The 14,945-nt window shown below is 45.9% G+C and overlaps 1 protein-coding gene across 1 annotated transcript in view; it reads right to left on the reverse strand.

The window, feature by feature from the left end:
* The window catches only part of ALK (ALK receptor tyrosine kinase), a 248,482-nt gene that overhangs the window by 198,373 nt on the left and 35,164 nt on the right, over window positions 1-14,945 (reverse strand). Inside the window, 1 exon segment of the mRNA XM_029593009.1 lies at window positions 14,307-14,401. Coding sequence (XP_029448869.1) covers window positions 14,307-14,401 — 95 coding nt within the window.

Raw genomic sequence — 14,945 nt, forward strand, 5'->3', positions numbered from 1 at the left:
AACATTTGTTCATGCCATTATTTATTCATTTATTTATTTGTTGAGTTTTATATACCGTCATTCGGTTAAGCCATCACAATGGTTTACAAGATTCAAAAGGTATTTTCTTAACAATTGTGAATTAAGGTATAACAGGATACATATTATAAAACGAAAAGTAAATCTTTTTTATAGTCCAGAAAAAAATCATTTTTGAGTGATAAGGGTTTGTTTGGTGCTGGTTGGTGACAAGTTATTTCATTGGTTGGTTGGTAGTTCTGTTGGGTGTTTGGATGTTGTGATGTTTGATTGTCAATGTAGACTTTGTAAAACAGCCACGTTTTTAGATCTTTTTTGAAAGTTTTGAGGTTAGGTTGGGTCTCAAATCTTTTGGGAGGGAGTTCCATATTTTAGGGCAGGCGATGGAAAATGCTTTTTCTCTGGTTGTTGTCAAGTGAGCATCTCTGATGGGGGGGACTGTTAAGCGGCCTGTGTTGTTTGAGCGTAAGTTTCTTTGGGGATTCTGGGGGGTTATGTTTAAACATTGCTGTACTTGCTTATTTTATTTTATATTTTATCCTGTATATGCCACTTAGAGCTCTTCTAAAGACCAGGTGATGTAAATTAAAATAATACATTTCTCTGTTTTATAAAATTATTAGAGTCTCCGGGTGAGCACTCTGGCAGGGCTGCACATGCACAGTGATGCTCAGCTGGAGCTTGGGTTGCTACCGCTGGAAGCTACGCAGGCAGCCCCAGTACGCAGGGTGAAGGTCGGTGGGGGTCAGCGCCACAGTGGCCACTGGTGATGGGAGCAGCAGTGCCAGCAACAGAGAGAGATAGGTGGGATTATTCCAGACCCCCACCAGAAGAAGAGAAAAGAAGCGTGATGGCGGCAGTGGTAGAAAAGGCCGGAGTGAGTTTCCCTGGTCCCATCGCCAATGGAAGGAGGACACGATCCAAAGTGGGGGAAAGGATTGGAAGCGTAGGAGGGTGAATGAGAGGGAAGGAAAGAGAAGGGAGGGGGTGAGTGAGAAGGGAGGGAGTGACAAAAGGGAAGGGGTGATTAAGAAGAGTGTAAGAGAAGAAAATAAGAGAGTGGCACATAAGGGGAGGGAGCTGAGTGAGAGGGTCAGCAAGAATAGTGGGAGAGGAGGTGAATGAAGCCGAGGGGGAGGGGTGAATAGGGGGAGGTTGGGGAGGGAACAAAGTAGAGTGCAAGGGGGAGGAGAGGAGGCCAAAATAGGAGTGCAAGGGTGAAAACCTGAGCACACTCATGAGCCCCTGCACCACCATAACTTCCCACTTGCTCATTCCCACTGCTCTATACCTCCGCACGCCACACACAAACTGACGGCAGGAGTTTGTAAGGAGTTTCCCCGATATCTAAAGTTTTAAACTAAAGCCTGGATAAAGAATAGGATTTATTTAAGTACTGAAAATGATATCTTCCAAGAAGTCATAAGCGAGGTTAACACCGCACCAATGTTATAAGAAATTCACTGAACAAAAGATAATAATAACATGGATGACTACATATCACCAGATGTTTGATATTTTTAACTAGATGAAGGTGGGATAAAGTGTATCTGTATTTTATTAAGAAGCCCCTGAAGCAGCTCTATTATAAAAGGGCGAAACTCAGTGTTGGGTTTGTGGCATATTTGTGGACTCTTGGTCGAAGTGGCGATGCCTCCTCCCACAGGGAGGGGTCCGTGGGGAACCACAACGATTGACTAGACTCTTAGTAAGCGGACACAGAGGAAAGGAAGCTTTATTATACTGCTGTGATGAAGATGACAGTGCTGTAGTCCAGTGATATCACGGAAAGGCTCCAGATAGTCTCAGTAGTAATGTAGTTGATGGTCTCACCCAGATGTAGCGAAGGTCCGGTAGTGTTCCACAGCGCGGGATAGGCCATGAACCTGAAGGGTGGAGCTTGGAGCGTAGTGATACTCACTGGGTAGCAGCGATGATAGCTTCCTTCGGTAGTTGAGTGAAGAGAAGGACCCGTGGTCAGAGGTGCAGGATACCCAGAGCAGGATAGGCTCTCGAGGAGCGAGTACCTAGGAGCACCGAAGGTGCCTGGAATAAAGCAGACAGGACCCCTGAGTGGCGGGTGTCCTGAAGGTTAGGCTGAATAACCCTGGAGGGCAGGTAGAAGCGAGGGGCCCCTGAGGAGCAGGTACCCAGAGCTTCAGTAGGTAGTGAAATACCCCGGAGAGTAGTGAGGAATCCAAGCGAGCAGCTTAGAAGTGGTCAGAGTAACAAAACCGAAGTCCTTGCTAACTCGTTGTATTGGAGTGGAGCGGAGGTTTAAATACCCGGAGGTACTGATGTCATGCGGTGGGGGCCGTCCCCGAGGTTCCTGCCACGATGTGTTTAAGAACGTGGTCAGCGTGCGCAGACGCGCCCTAGGAGGCCTCATGGCAGACGGGGATGCCCATGCTGGCTCGGAGATGCTGAGGGATTTGGCTAACAGCAGCGGAGGCAGCCATCCTTCCAAGGGAGGAGGAGAAAAGTAAAAGAGAGGTGAGGCAGAGCAGTTGTAGCCATCTGCGACCGAAGGACGCAACACTCAGGCCTTGAGTCGGGCAAATTCTTAATAAATATTTTAAAGGACATTCTGTGTTATCCCTTTTTTGTTTTCTCAATAACTTTTAAAATTGTAGCACAACCCGAGGGGCCGCTCTCCCCCTCCTCACCTGCCAATATCTTAAAAAACTGTCTGGTCCATCAGTGCTGATTGCCCCCACCCATCTCCTACCTTTAAAATATTGTGGCCAGAAATGCCCACCCTTTATTCCAAACCCCCCCCTAAATTGTCCCCAAAGCAAGGTCAAGAGGAAGACAGAATGGAAAAAAAAGCCTTAATACATCAGGCCTTTGGGTTTGCAAATGTGATTCCAGCTCCGCTACGCTAATCTCTCTGCTCACCCATCTGCCTGATGTCATCGTACCATATCCCTCTTAAAGAATCAAGCTCCATCTCAAAAATGTAAGAGAGAGAGAGAGAGAGAGAGAATGAGCCACCGGAATCACAAAATTACCGCATGACAAAACTCTGACATTTTCCCCAACATTTGTATTGCACGGAGATTATATTCAATTGTGAGGCAGCGCATTCTCCAAGCTCCCCTTAAAAATCAATCACCTTTCATGAACAATGAGAAAATTGAAGCCTCGAGTTCTGGCCTTATGGCCATCAAATGGCACTTACTTTGCTCTCTGCCATGTAAGGATACAATAGCTGAATCTGCCTCAAATAAAGCCCAGAAAACACCTCTAATGACTTTGAGTGATTTTTGCCGTATTGATTTTTGAATGACTTCCTCGCGTGAGTGAGACTGTGCTTCTATTGACCTTGATCGAAATAAAATCGTGTTTTGTCTTGTCTTCTTCATACCCTTCCGTATTTGTGACTTAGTTACAAGAGCAGACAAGTGCGGCAGCTGTGTGCTTATTAATTTGAAGGCGCTGAACTGCAGCAAACATTTAAAGCCTTTGCACCAGAATCAGAGCAGGCGGTAAGGATGTCAGTCAGTGGCCTGCTTTCAATTCTAAAGTCATTTTCATCCTGCTGCCGGGGGACGGGGAGGTCTCCGATTTCTCTTGTTGCACTTGTGTGATAATCTAAAGCAAAAAAAAAAAATGGAAACAGCAGCACTTTCAAACACAATTTGAAAAATGTTAATATGTTCGGAAAGCAATCACTTTTTTTTTTCCTTTAAGAAGAGGGTTCAAATGCTCTATACAGAGCTGCGCACATGTGCTTGTTAAGCTATTCTACCAATATTCATGAAAAGCCCAGCCCCCAGGTCCTCAGATTTTTTTTAAATTTGACTGTGCCTCCGACTCCTCTGTGCCAGCTTATCTGCCATGCGACCTGGGTACATCTAAGTGCCCCTGTAGATGTACAGTGTCCCTCAGTGTGCCTTTGACTTCCAGATCACGGATTCTATCTGGAAACACCTCACACAGATATAGGCCTTATGTGACAGCTACTTCAACAATCATGGGCATGCCATCCATAGTGCACAGTAGTGCATAGGCACCACCAACTGAGAAAAGTGTGTGCTGAGCACCACCAATTTCCACTGGGGCCATCATTCTGGGAGCCGGTGCCTTCTTCCTGCCCGGAAGGGTAAGTAGTGTATCATGGGCCTGCACAGGCAGGAAGGAGGACATGCTATGGCCACCGCCACTGCTGTCACCGATGCGCACCACCAGGAACTGTAACACGAGCACGTTACAATAAAGAGCATGAGCAGCAAAACAGTAAGCGGCAGGTCACACTCTGCATTAAGAGCAACAGGAGAAAAAAAACAAAACACTGGACTGCCCACATTAACAGCAGCAGAAGGAAGAGCCACCTATGGCTTGAGAAGCAGCAGGAGTAAGAAAGAGCTGAGAGGCCAGTATGTGGCCAGGCACAGGAGGAAGAGTAGTGTTGCAGTCCTCATGGCCTGAAGAAATAGGAAGCTCCTATCAGTTGTGAGAGCTTAATAAGGAGGCTGCTACTGCATGTGCTTCTAGTAGGGGGAAAAGTGAGTGAGCAAGAAAGAGTGTGAATATGTGTGTATGCAAGCGAGAGAGCATGTGTGTGTGTGTGTGTGTGTGTATGAGAGAGCAAGAGAGCATGCACGTGTGTCTGTGTGTGTGTGTGTGTCTGTGAGAGAGAGCCACAAGATGTGTACAAGATGGCATTTGCCATCATAGTCCCTGCTCTCACTATATCTCCTATGCTGGTCTGCGGATAAGCTCCATGGCAGTAGTGTTAACGATATCAATTGCTAATTCTGAAATCTGTGGATTAGCCCAAACTTTCTTCGTGCCCTTGTGCAAACAGTACATCTTTTTATCTGATAATAAGACTACAGGAAATTTAAAAATTGGGAGGTCAATATTCAAAGCATGTTCAGTGCTATATAGCTGGATAAGTGGGACTTATGTGGCTAAGTGGCAGCCACTGAATATGCGCCCATGTTCAGTGACTGCCGCTTAGCTGTATAAGGGACTCATACGACTAAAAAGTTAGCCGCATAAGTTGTGGACATGCAGTGGGCAGATCAGGGTGGAGCAAGTTAGCTATACAACTTATGCAGCTAACTGCTGATGTTCAGACTTAGCTGCATGAGTTGTAGAACTAAGCTAGACGTGCCATAGAGCAGGTCTGTCCTTAGCCGGTTGGACTTATCCAGCTAAGCGCTCAGTTTTACGCATGTATTCTGCAGCATAGCTATGCCGCTAAATATACATCGTAAATTATCCAGATAAATTCTAACCGGTGAAGTTACTTAACTAGGCAGTTCTGATTCTTTATCCCTTAATAAAGTGTCCCCAAACCTCTGATGATACTAAATGTCGAACCATTTTATGTATCCATCTCTTATACTAATGTAGTAAGCCCCTATGGGCATAAGAAACCTTCCCTCACAGGGCTTGAGGTTTTGGTGATGATAATAGCCACTGGTAAATAATTGTGGCCCAGACCCTAAGAACATAAGAACATAAGAAAATGCCATACTGGGTCAGACCAAGGGTCCATCAAGCCCAGCATCCTGTTTCCAACAGTGGCCAATCCAGGCCATAAGAACCTGGCAAGTACCCTACGCCTGATCCTACGCCTGATCCTACGCCACTAGTAATATGTCCTTTTACCTAGGTCCAATACTGTCATTTAAACACAACATACTGAAAAGTAGAGTTTATGCTAATTACAAAAGGGTGTGGCATTGCTTCTGGCTACCTCTTTAAGTAAGCGAACGGAGAGCGAGCCTCCAGGGGGAGTGTGCCCTGTGGGAGAGGGAGACTCCAGGGGGAGTGTGCCCTGTGGGAGAAGGAGACTCCAGGGGGAGTGTGCCCTGTGGGAGAAGGAGACTCCAGGGGGAGTGTGCCCTGTGGGAGAGGGAGACTCCAGGGGGAGTGTGCCCTATGGGAGAGGGAGACTCCAGGGACTCTGAAGTGGGATTGAGAGGAACAGACTGAACTGAGTTTAGGGAATCCCGTGGACCTGCTGGATCACTGGATCCCCCTCCCACCACAGATGCTGGAGTGCTGATTGTATACTCCTAGGCATTTGCCAAGAGGCATCTGAGAGGAGTGTGGACCACTAATACATTGTAGGAGATCCTGTGGCCTTATTTGGAGAGTTCCATCTGAGAAGAATTCAGCGATGGGATGTGTGTACAGATAAGAAGATAGATATACACAAACTAATATACCAGGGGTGTTTGGAGAAAGAGATTGAGATCTAAATGTTAGAGGAAGAGGAAGAGTAAAGTGTAATTAATCTGTTGCTGCTGTTTATCTCTGCTGCGGATCCTGTGAATCACTCTTTCTGCTCACGTTGATTATGAATTTACTGCTGGTGCCCCAGAAGAATACAGTTTTAACAATTCTTTTGAACCCTACACTCTTGTGTGAGACTTGAATTGAGAAAATCCCAAAGGTTGTGGGTCCAAGGTTGGGTCAGCTAGCGCAGGGTGAGAAAGAAGATTGAAGGGTTTTGTGCAGGGGAGCATTCTGCTGGTCGCATAGGAGAAAAGCGGATTTTGAGTTTTTCCTGTTCAGCGGAGAAAAAATAATGTTCTTAGCCCCTCAGCGAGGTCCGGGTCACCTTCTACCTCACCAATGTATTATTTGTGCCAGGACCACAAAATCCCAGCATCAAACCTCTTGAATTTTATGTGCCCCTTATCGTGGCTGCACATAAGGTGGTCAACCTTAAGGAGGGGGTGCTACTCCCCTATAATCCCCCCATCAGCACTCTAATTTGAAATAATGGGGATACCCACACTGCCAGTTATACTAACAGATGTTGGGAGGAGGGACTGAGGTAGGTTGAGATCATAGGGTCAGTGTTAAAGACAACATCTTATACCTGACGGATACAACACAGCATTTAATATAAAAATAGCTGCTTTATGGGGGGAGGAGTCAAGATGGTGGCACAGAGAGGTCGTGAGTGCGAGTAGCTCCAGCTTGGTTTCTGGACAACCAATTTTCTCCCCGTGAAATGCCTCCTAAGCGCAAGGGAAAGGTGCGGGTATACCCCTCTGTTCCTCTCCCTTCTCCGATTCATCAGCTGGAAATCACTCGGTTTATGGCCTCACCAGCGTTTACCCCGAGAGCTGAGGAGCCTGATGTGCGGGGCGGTTTGGGAGAGTTGCCCACGCCGGCAGAGGAGGCGTCTCTGAGCCCAGAACTCAGACAACCACCGTCGCAAAGGGAAAGTGTGGTGAACACCTCCGGAGCGCTGGGAGATGACTTCACGTCCGGGCTTAGTGCAGACGGAACATCGCAGATCTTCTTGTTATGCAAAAGGCGAGAGTGAAGGGAGTCATAGCATGGAAGGGAATGAAGCTGCAAATATTTCATGATATATCGCCAATGACTTTACAGCGCCGCTGCCAAATGAAATATATCACTGAATCGCTTCAGGCCGAGAACATTCGGTATAAATGGATGTATCTTTTTGGGATTTCCTTCACAATCAGTGGCCGTAGATACATAGCGTGCTCCACAGAAGCTGTGGAAACTATTCTACGGAAACAGCAAATAGAAATTAAAAATCAAGGAATGGAAAGCCGAGCTGGCCCTAAACGGGAAACTGTGCTGTGGCAGGAGATAAATAAAGGAGGTAAGAAGCTACGCTGATACTCCACGGGGATGCATCTACCCCCAATTCAGAAACCTGACACTGTGGCCTAGTAGCTTGGATCAAGGCTCTCTTGGGGACCAGCGCTAGGGAACTTTACATTTACTTCCTCTATCTCGCCGGGGGTTCATCTAGACCTACAAGTAGAACATGCGGTTAACTGCTCTTGAGAATCTTGCCTTGAGGCATAGCCAGCGGAGGAGACGTCATTCCTCGTGGACAGTGTGTTCATGTTTAGGACACACATGCCTTCAAATTTTGGACAATGGGAAATTCTGGGGGGTGGGGGCAAAGTCTGACCAGTGAGTACCTTTATTATGGGCTATGGGCTAGGATCAAGGTGGTAAGGTTAATACTATTGCTCAGCGTTTGATGGAACTTTATACCTTATGAATAATGTTAAAATTGTTACTTTGAATGTAAAAGGGCTGAACGTACCACGTAAAAGGCAATTATTGTTTGATGAGGCGTTAGCTCAAAGTGTGTCAATTTTCTTTATCCAAGAAACACACTTACAGGTTAAAGATGAGTGTTTGCTAAAGCATGCCCGCTTTCCACTAATTTTCTTGGCGTTCAATAGGCTACATAAGAAAAAAGGGGGTGTGGGGATACTCATTTCCAGAGATTTAAAATTTGAGGTATTAGAGGGTAAAAAAAGATAGGGAAGGAAGATATATTGTACTCCGAGCTAAGACTGATATGAAGGAAGTAACTTTGATAAATGTGTATGCCCCCAACGCAGCACATGGTGCATTTTATGGCAAATTGGAGCAGGATTTGTCTGATTTCCTTCACGGGGCGGTTTTGCTGGGGTGAGATTTTAATCTCACACTCAATATCCATATGGACAACACACCCACCCCCAGAGATGGCCTTAAGACCCATAGATTGTGCCTCAAATATCTATTAGATTCCTGGGGATTGCAGGATTTGTGGAGGGGCTTCCACCCGCAGGGGAAAGACTATACTTTTTTTCTAGAGTGCATAGCTCCTATTCTAGAATAGATCTGCTCTTAGTTGATAAATATTGGATACAAGGGGGTTTTGAGCTGGAGATTGGGCAAATAACATGGTCCGACCACACCCCAGTGTATGGCCGATTTCAAATTCTATCAGAGGACTGAAATATTGGAGACTCAACGACTCCTTTCTTCTGAACAAAGGGTTTTGTGAAACGTTACATTTGAATATGAAAGAATATTTTCAGATTAACGATAATGGGGAAGTCTCCATTCAAACCCTATGGGATTGTTTTAAAGCTGTCATACAAGACACCCTGATCTCTAGAGCAGTGGTAGTAAACAAACAACTGCGAGCGGAAAAGGAATGGCTGATTGAGTCTATTAGCAAGCTTGCCCGGAGTCACAAGACAGATGGGAGGACAAAAACCCTAAGAGAGCTAGATAAATTATGGGCTAAACTGTAGGGCATTAAAGATGGAGAGCTGCAGCATAAACTGGATAGAGCACCATGGGTACACTTTGAGCAAGGGAACAAACGTAATAAGCTGTAGGCATGGCAGCTGAAGAGGCAGATGTCCCAGGGTCAGATTTTATTTTATTTATTTAAAAACTTTTCTATACCGTTGCTAAGTTAAATACCATCGCAACGGTTTACATGTAGGCACATATTTAATGAGGGTAAAAGCGTACTATAGTACATTCTAACAGGTGCCGTTAAAGGTTCGGTTACAATATATCATTAGACATAGACATTTAGCGAAGTAGTTCATGACCAGTTGTACCAAGGTACTTACACGGGTAGTTTTATCACACATTGTATTATAGTTATGTTTGTTGTGGAGTAGAGTTCATAGACTAATCTATTGTAAAGTTCTATGTACTGTGTGGCTGTGCCTTTCTGTCTTTTCCTGAATAATTTCTCTCTATTCTTTCGTCTCTTTGTAAAATGCTTGTTTAAAAAGCCATGATTTTGAAAATCAAGTCCGATAAGGGAGAGATAATTTATGATAATGTAGGTATACGGGATCGTTTTGTGAAGTTCTATAGGGACCTGTACATGGCAGAGGGGGGAGTAGACGCAGGAGGCATTGATAAATACCTAGCAGGGTTTAATCTACCTAGCCTCAATATTGAACAAGCTCAACTACTGGACCGGGAGATCTCACAAGGGGAAATCTATGCAGCTATCTCTTCTCTAAAGACTAATAAGGCTCCTGGTGTTACGAAACTGGGCCGGGCTCCGGTTCCCCCTCCTATCTCGAGGCCGGCCCGGCCCGCTAGAGGAGCTCCTCGGTCCCCGGAGCCTGAATCGCAGCCTGCCGTGGCTCCTGCGCGGCATCGGAGACGCTGCCGACTCCCGTCGCTGGCCCCACCCCCTAGACGCGAGTGCGCGCGGGGGCTAGGCTCTTAAAGGGGCCAGCGCGGGAAAATTCAGGAAGTGCCTTTGATGACGTCAGACGCCCCAGGGTATTAGTACCCTGCACCTAGACATCTCCAGTGCCTTGCAACAAGGTTCCTGGTCTTCGGCCTGCTGTTGCTGCCTTCTTGGTTTGCTCTTCGTCCCGCTCCTGCCTTGTCCTCCTCGCTGATTGATTCTTCTGGACTCCGACCCCTGGACTGGCTTTGGACCGCTCTCTGGCTTCGACCTCTGGATTGGCTTTGGACCGCTCTCTGGACACCGACCCCTGGACTGGCTGCGGACCGCTCTTGGACTCAGACTCCTGGACCGACTTCTGGATTATCTACGACCTGCTGGAGGCGCCAGCCGTCCGGAACCCATGACCTGCAGGAGGCGCCTGCATCCGGATCATCTTCCACCTTCAGGGAGTCGCCTAAGTCCCAGCGGCCGTGTCCCTACGGGCTCCTCCTGGGGGGACTTCGGCTTCCAGGGTGAATCTCCAAAAGTCCCAGCGGCTGGACTCCTAAGGGCTCCTCCTGGGGGAGTGCCGGTCTCCAGAGTGAAGATTCTTCTATCACCAGGGTCCAACAAATGGATGACCTATGTGGGAATTTCCCATTTAGCAGGGCAAAACAGAGCATTCGATACCTAGGCATTCAGCTTCCAGTAGACTGGACCCAGCTGTTCTGACTTAACTATAGCCCATTGGTGACATGCACTACCAGGGATTTTGACATTTGGTTTGGCCACATTGCAGCGGTTAAAATGACTATGTTGCCACGCTGGTTGTACTATTTTCAAACCCTCCCCATCAAAGTACCTTAGAAATTTCTATGAATCCTTCAAACACGCGCCTTTAGATTCATATGGAAGCAGCGGCTGCCTAGGGTGACTAGACGGGTTCTTTATCTACCAAGATCAAAGGGGGGGGGGGGGGGCTAGCGATCCCAGATTTCAGTAAATATTATGTTGCGGCCCAATTGCAAGTGATCTATGAGTGGTCTGCTAGAACAATTACCAAATCTTGGGTCAATTTGGAACAATCACATCTTAGGAGTGGGTCCCTATATTCACAGATCTGGGGGGTCCCTACCCCAAGAAGGAATATGCAGGTGGAAAATCCATTTACTCAGCACACCCTACAAATGTGTAGACAATGGAAGGCACGGCTAACAGGCTGCTCCTCCCTGTCACCTTTATTGCCTATAGGGTAGTATAAATGGCATTAATGTTATACCCCAGAGCTTAGCTTGGTATCGCAAATGGTCTCAACAGGGGCTGTGGTGCTGTGGTCAACTATTGTTGGCAGATACTCTTTTACGAGGCATTGAAGCATTATATTGATTTACAACCTAGTGATTATTATCGATATATACAAATGGTCCACTGTTTGTCTGATCCTGCTGTTCGCCCCCCTGTAACTCGGGAACTTACAGAATTTGAAAAATTGTGTTATTTCCAGAATACAGACAAAGGGCTCATCTCCAAGCTTTACCAAATGCTGCTACCCCCCGATACCCTACAAGATCCTATGTGAAGGAGTGGGAGGGTGAGTGGGGCAAAAAATGGACCAGAGAGCGGTGGGGATATTGTTATGCGATTATTGCTGAGAGCTCTGTATCAGCAGTGGTGAAGGAACTTAATTATAAGTTATTATATATATATGGCACCTCACGCCGGTACACCTACACAAATTAAACCCGGAGTACCCGGATAGATGCTGGAGACAGTGTGGGATGGCTGGTACATTTATACATGTCTGGTGGCAGTGACCATCATTGACTGTTTAGAGGAAGTGGATTGAAAGGATTATCTGGGAGATGATTTCGCTGAGAGTGGATTTTGACCCCCTGCCTGTCTCTATTGTCCTTCTATCCATCAAGATGGTGATATGCCCAGTCACATCTTGTCAATCATGTACTGTGCGCTGCCAGGCTAGCGGTGTCATTGCATTGGAAACAACTACTACCACCTACATCTTCAGTTGTTCTCCGTAGACTCTGGGACTTACATGACCTCTCATATCTCACAGCAGCACATGAGGACGGGATATCCATTCACGTACTTATTTGGGGGCTCTTTTTGCGGTGGTCCAACTCACAGTTTTAAATGGACTTTTGAGGACTTAAGTTTATTTTTTTGTTGCACCTAATGGGCTATCATGACGATATAAGCCCTTTATTTTTGGAGCTTGGTTTTAGCAATATGGACTCACTAGTCGGGGGGGGGGGTGTGTGGAGAGGGTAGGGGGGGGGGGGTTTGTATATCTGAGAAGTTTGGTAACACCAATAAACATTTAAATATAAAAAAATGCCCACATATGTGGCTATCTTTAAACCCCCAAGGCTTTTAAAATCTACCTCATGGCTTTTGAAAATTTACTTTAGAATGTAGATGATAGAAAGAGGAGTGAACAAGAGCTGAAATCTGATTGGATGTAGTTAGTCAAGCTTTGCTCCTAAGATTTTTATCACACCTCTCACAGGAATTTCTACACCAGTCATTAAAGGAGGGGAGTCTTAGGGAGAATTGCTTTTCCTGGAAATGTATAATGCCTCAGATATCTGTGGGTTAACCTTCAGTTTATGCTTTGATCACCACAAAGCTACTTGATCCAGGCAATAATTAATCTTCACCCAATCTTCATGTGAACCAGGATCCATGTATGCGGCAATTTGAATATCATCTGCATACATAAAGCAATTAAAACCTAATCCCCCGGATAACGTTTGCCAAAGGAGTCATAAAGATAATAAGAAGAACCGGCACCAGTAACGATCCCTGAGAGACACCACGTGACTCGTGATAATACTTTATTTTCTGGCAGCTCTCGATTCCAGTAGACCTGAAATGTCTGCTTTGACAGATATGATTCAAACTATTGAAGTGCGAAACCAGTTAACTCTTATTTCAGCTAATCTACTGAGTTAAAAATTAATTATATCAAATACCGCGCTCATATCTACTGAGACAAGAAGTAGATCATGCCCCCTTTCGGTCTTCACCTTGATTTCATAAAAAAAAGTGCAACTAATGAAGTTTCAGTACTATAACCAGGGCCTAAAACTGAGGGCCTCGCAGGGAACATGTTAGTAGCCTCCATATGTTTAGATATTTGGGAAGCTATCACTTTTTCAACAACTTTTGAAATACAGTAAAAGGGAGATTAGAAACCATTAATATCAGCTGTATTGTCCTTCAGCTGTGGGCAGATCCTGGCATGTTTTCTGTGCACACCTTTTCTGCTTCCTAACTCATGTTTTGTGTGCAGAGCACAACTTTTATGTGCACAATGTTTTCTGAAACAATGCACACAAACCATGTTCAATGCACGCTAAGGGGGTAGATTTTAAGAGGTGCGCGCACGCTTCCCTGCACGCTCACATGGACGCGCCGATTTTTTATTTTTTTTGTATTGATTTTTATTGTAGTGACAAAAGCCATAAACAAGTACAACTATACAACTTCAAAGGTCACATTTTCTTAGGACGCGCCGATTTTATAGCACGCGTGTGCCGGTGTGCGCATGTTATAAAATCCGTGGGCCACATGCACGTCAAATTTTATAATCCGCGCGCGCAGGGCAGCCTAATTTTAGAAAAGTACATGCGGAGTCAAGGTCGGGTCTCTCCCAATTCCCTCCCAATCTGCTCTAATTAAGGAGCGGACTGGGAAGGAACTTCCCAACTTCCCTACTCATACTCCCTCCTTCTTCCCCTTCTCCTCTCCTCTCCTTCCCACCCCCTAAACACCATCTCGTACCTTTTTTTTTTGTTTGTTTTGTTGCTTACTGCTCCGTTGAAGCAGAAGCAACTTTTCAGCGCTGGCCGACTGCCGGCTGTACCAGCTGCCTCAGGCACGCCCCTCCCTGCACCCCCCGGACCTCCCCTTTCTCTGGGCCCGGCACTTTGGCGCGTAACAGGGGTTACGCGCGTGGCCAGGTCCCTTTGAAAATGCGCGTGGCACGCGCAAGGCCCGGCCACGTGCAAAACTCCCGTTTTTTTACGCACGCATTTTTAAAATCTACGCGTAAGCATATATTTGTTTGTACATTTGTGTGTTGGCATGCATTTTTTTAAACTCCTGATGCATTAGCGTACCATTAGATTACAGCATTGGGAGTTAACTTTTTTCTTAATGCACGAGTAAAGAAACTGTGCACAGAACGTCAGCACACATTTTTCACTCTTACTTTATTACATCCGGCAATAAGTGGATTTTGATTTTTACTTCCTCTACGCCCTTTCATTTTTCCCTTTGGAAAAAATCTGTGTCATGCAAACAGAAGAATGAAGAATCCACTCACTCGATAGATAGCAGTCCAGGCTGAGAGATGTATTGTCCAGGGCAATCACCGCGTTGGATTCTTTTTCCCAAGAAGCGAGGATCTGAAGACTGAACCTGTTTGGATGGAATGGTATGACTGGTTATTTACATCTTCAGGGGAAGCTGTCAAGACAAGGTTGTGTGTGTGTGAGAAGAGATAAAGTTTCCATTGGAACAACATCACTAAGGATCCTCAGCCCTACAGAGAAAGAGTCCTAAACACTGAAGGACCAATACTGAGTACTGCTGCCAGTTTAAATCTAGCCGGCTGTATTTTAGCAAGGTTTCAGCCACAGTTTAGCAGGCTAGGTTGTGGCTGATTTTTCTCTTATTTTTAACTGGTTAAAACACAGCTGATTGGATTTAGGCTCAGAGTTAGACAGCTAAGTCCTCTTCCCAACCTAACTGCACCTCCATGGACGCCCAATTCTAGGATCCAGCTGGGGCTAGATTTAGCTGTTCTACAGGGTGGCATTTTCACTTTGCTGCTAACCCTTTAGATAGGGAACTAAATCCTGCTAAAAACCGGGGCCAGAAAATTTCAGACGCATCGTAGATGAGGTTCTCAGCATGACACAGCTTTAAAAATCCTGACACATCTGCCACAGGATCCGTCATC

This window comes from Rhinatrema bivittatum, chromosome 3, assembly GCF_901001135.1.
Source record: "Rhinatrema bivittatum chromosome 3, aRhiBiv1.1, whole genome shotgun sequence".
Lineage (NCBI taxonomy): Eukaryota > Metazoa > Chordata > Amphibia > Gymnophiona > Rhinatrematidae > Rhinatrema > Rhinatrema bivittatum.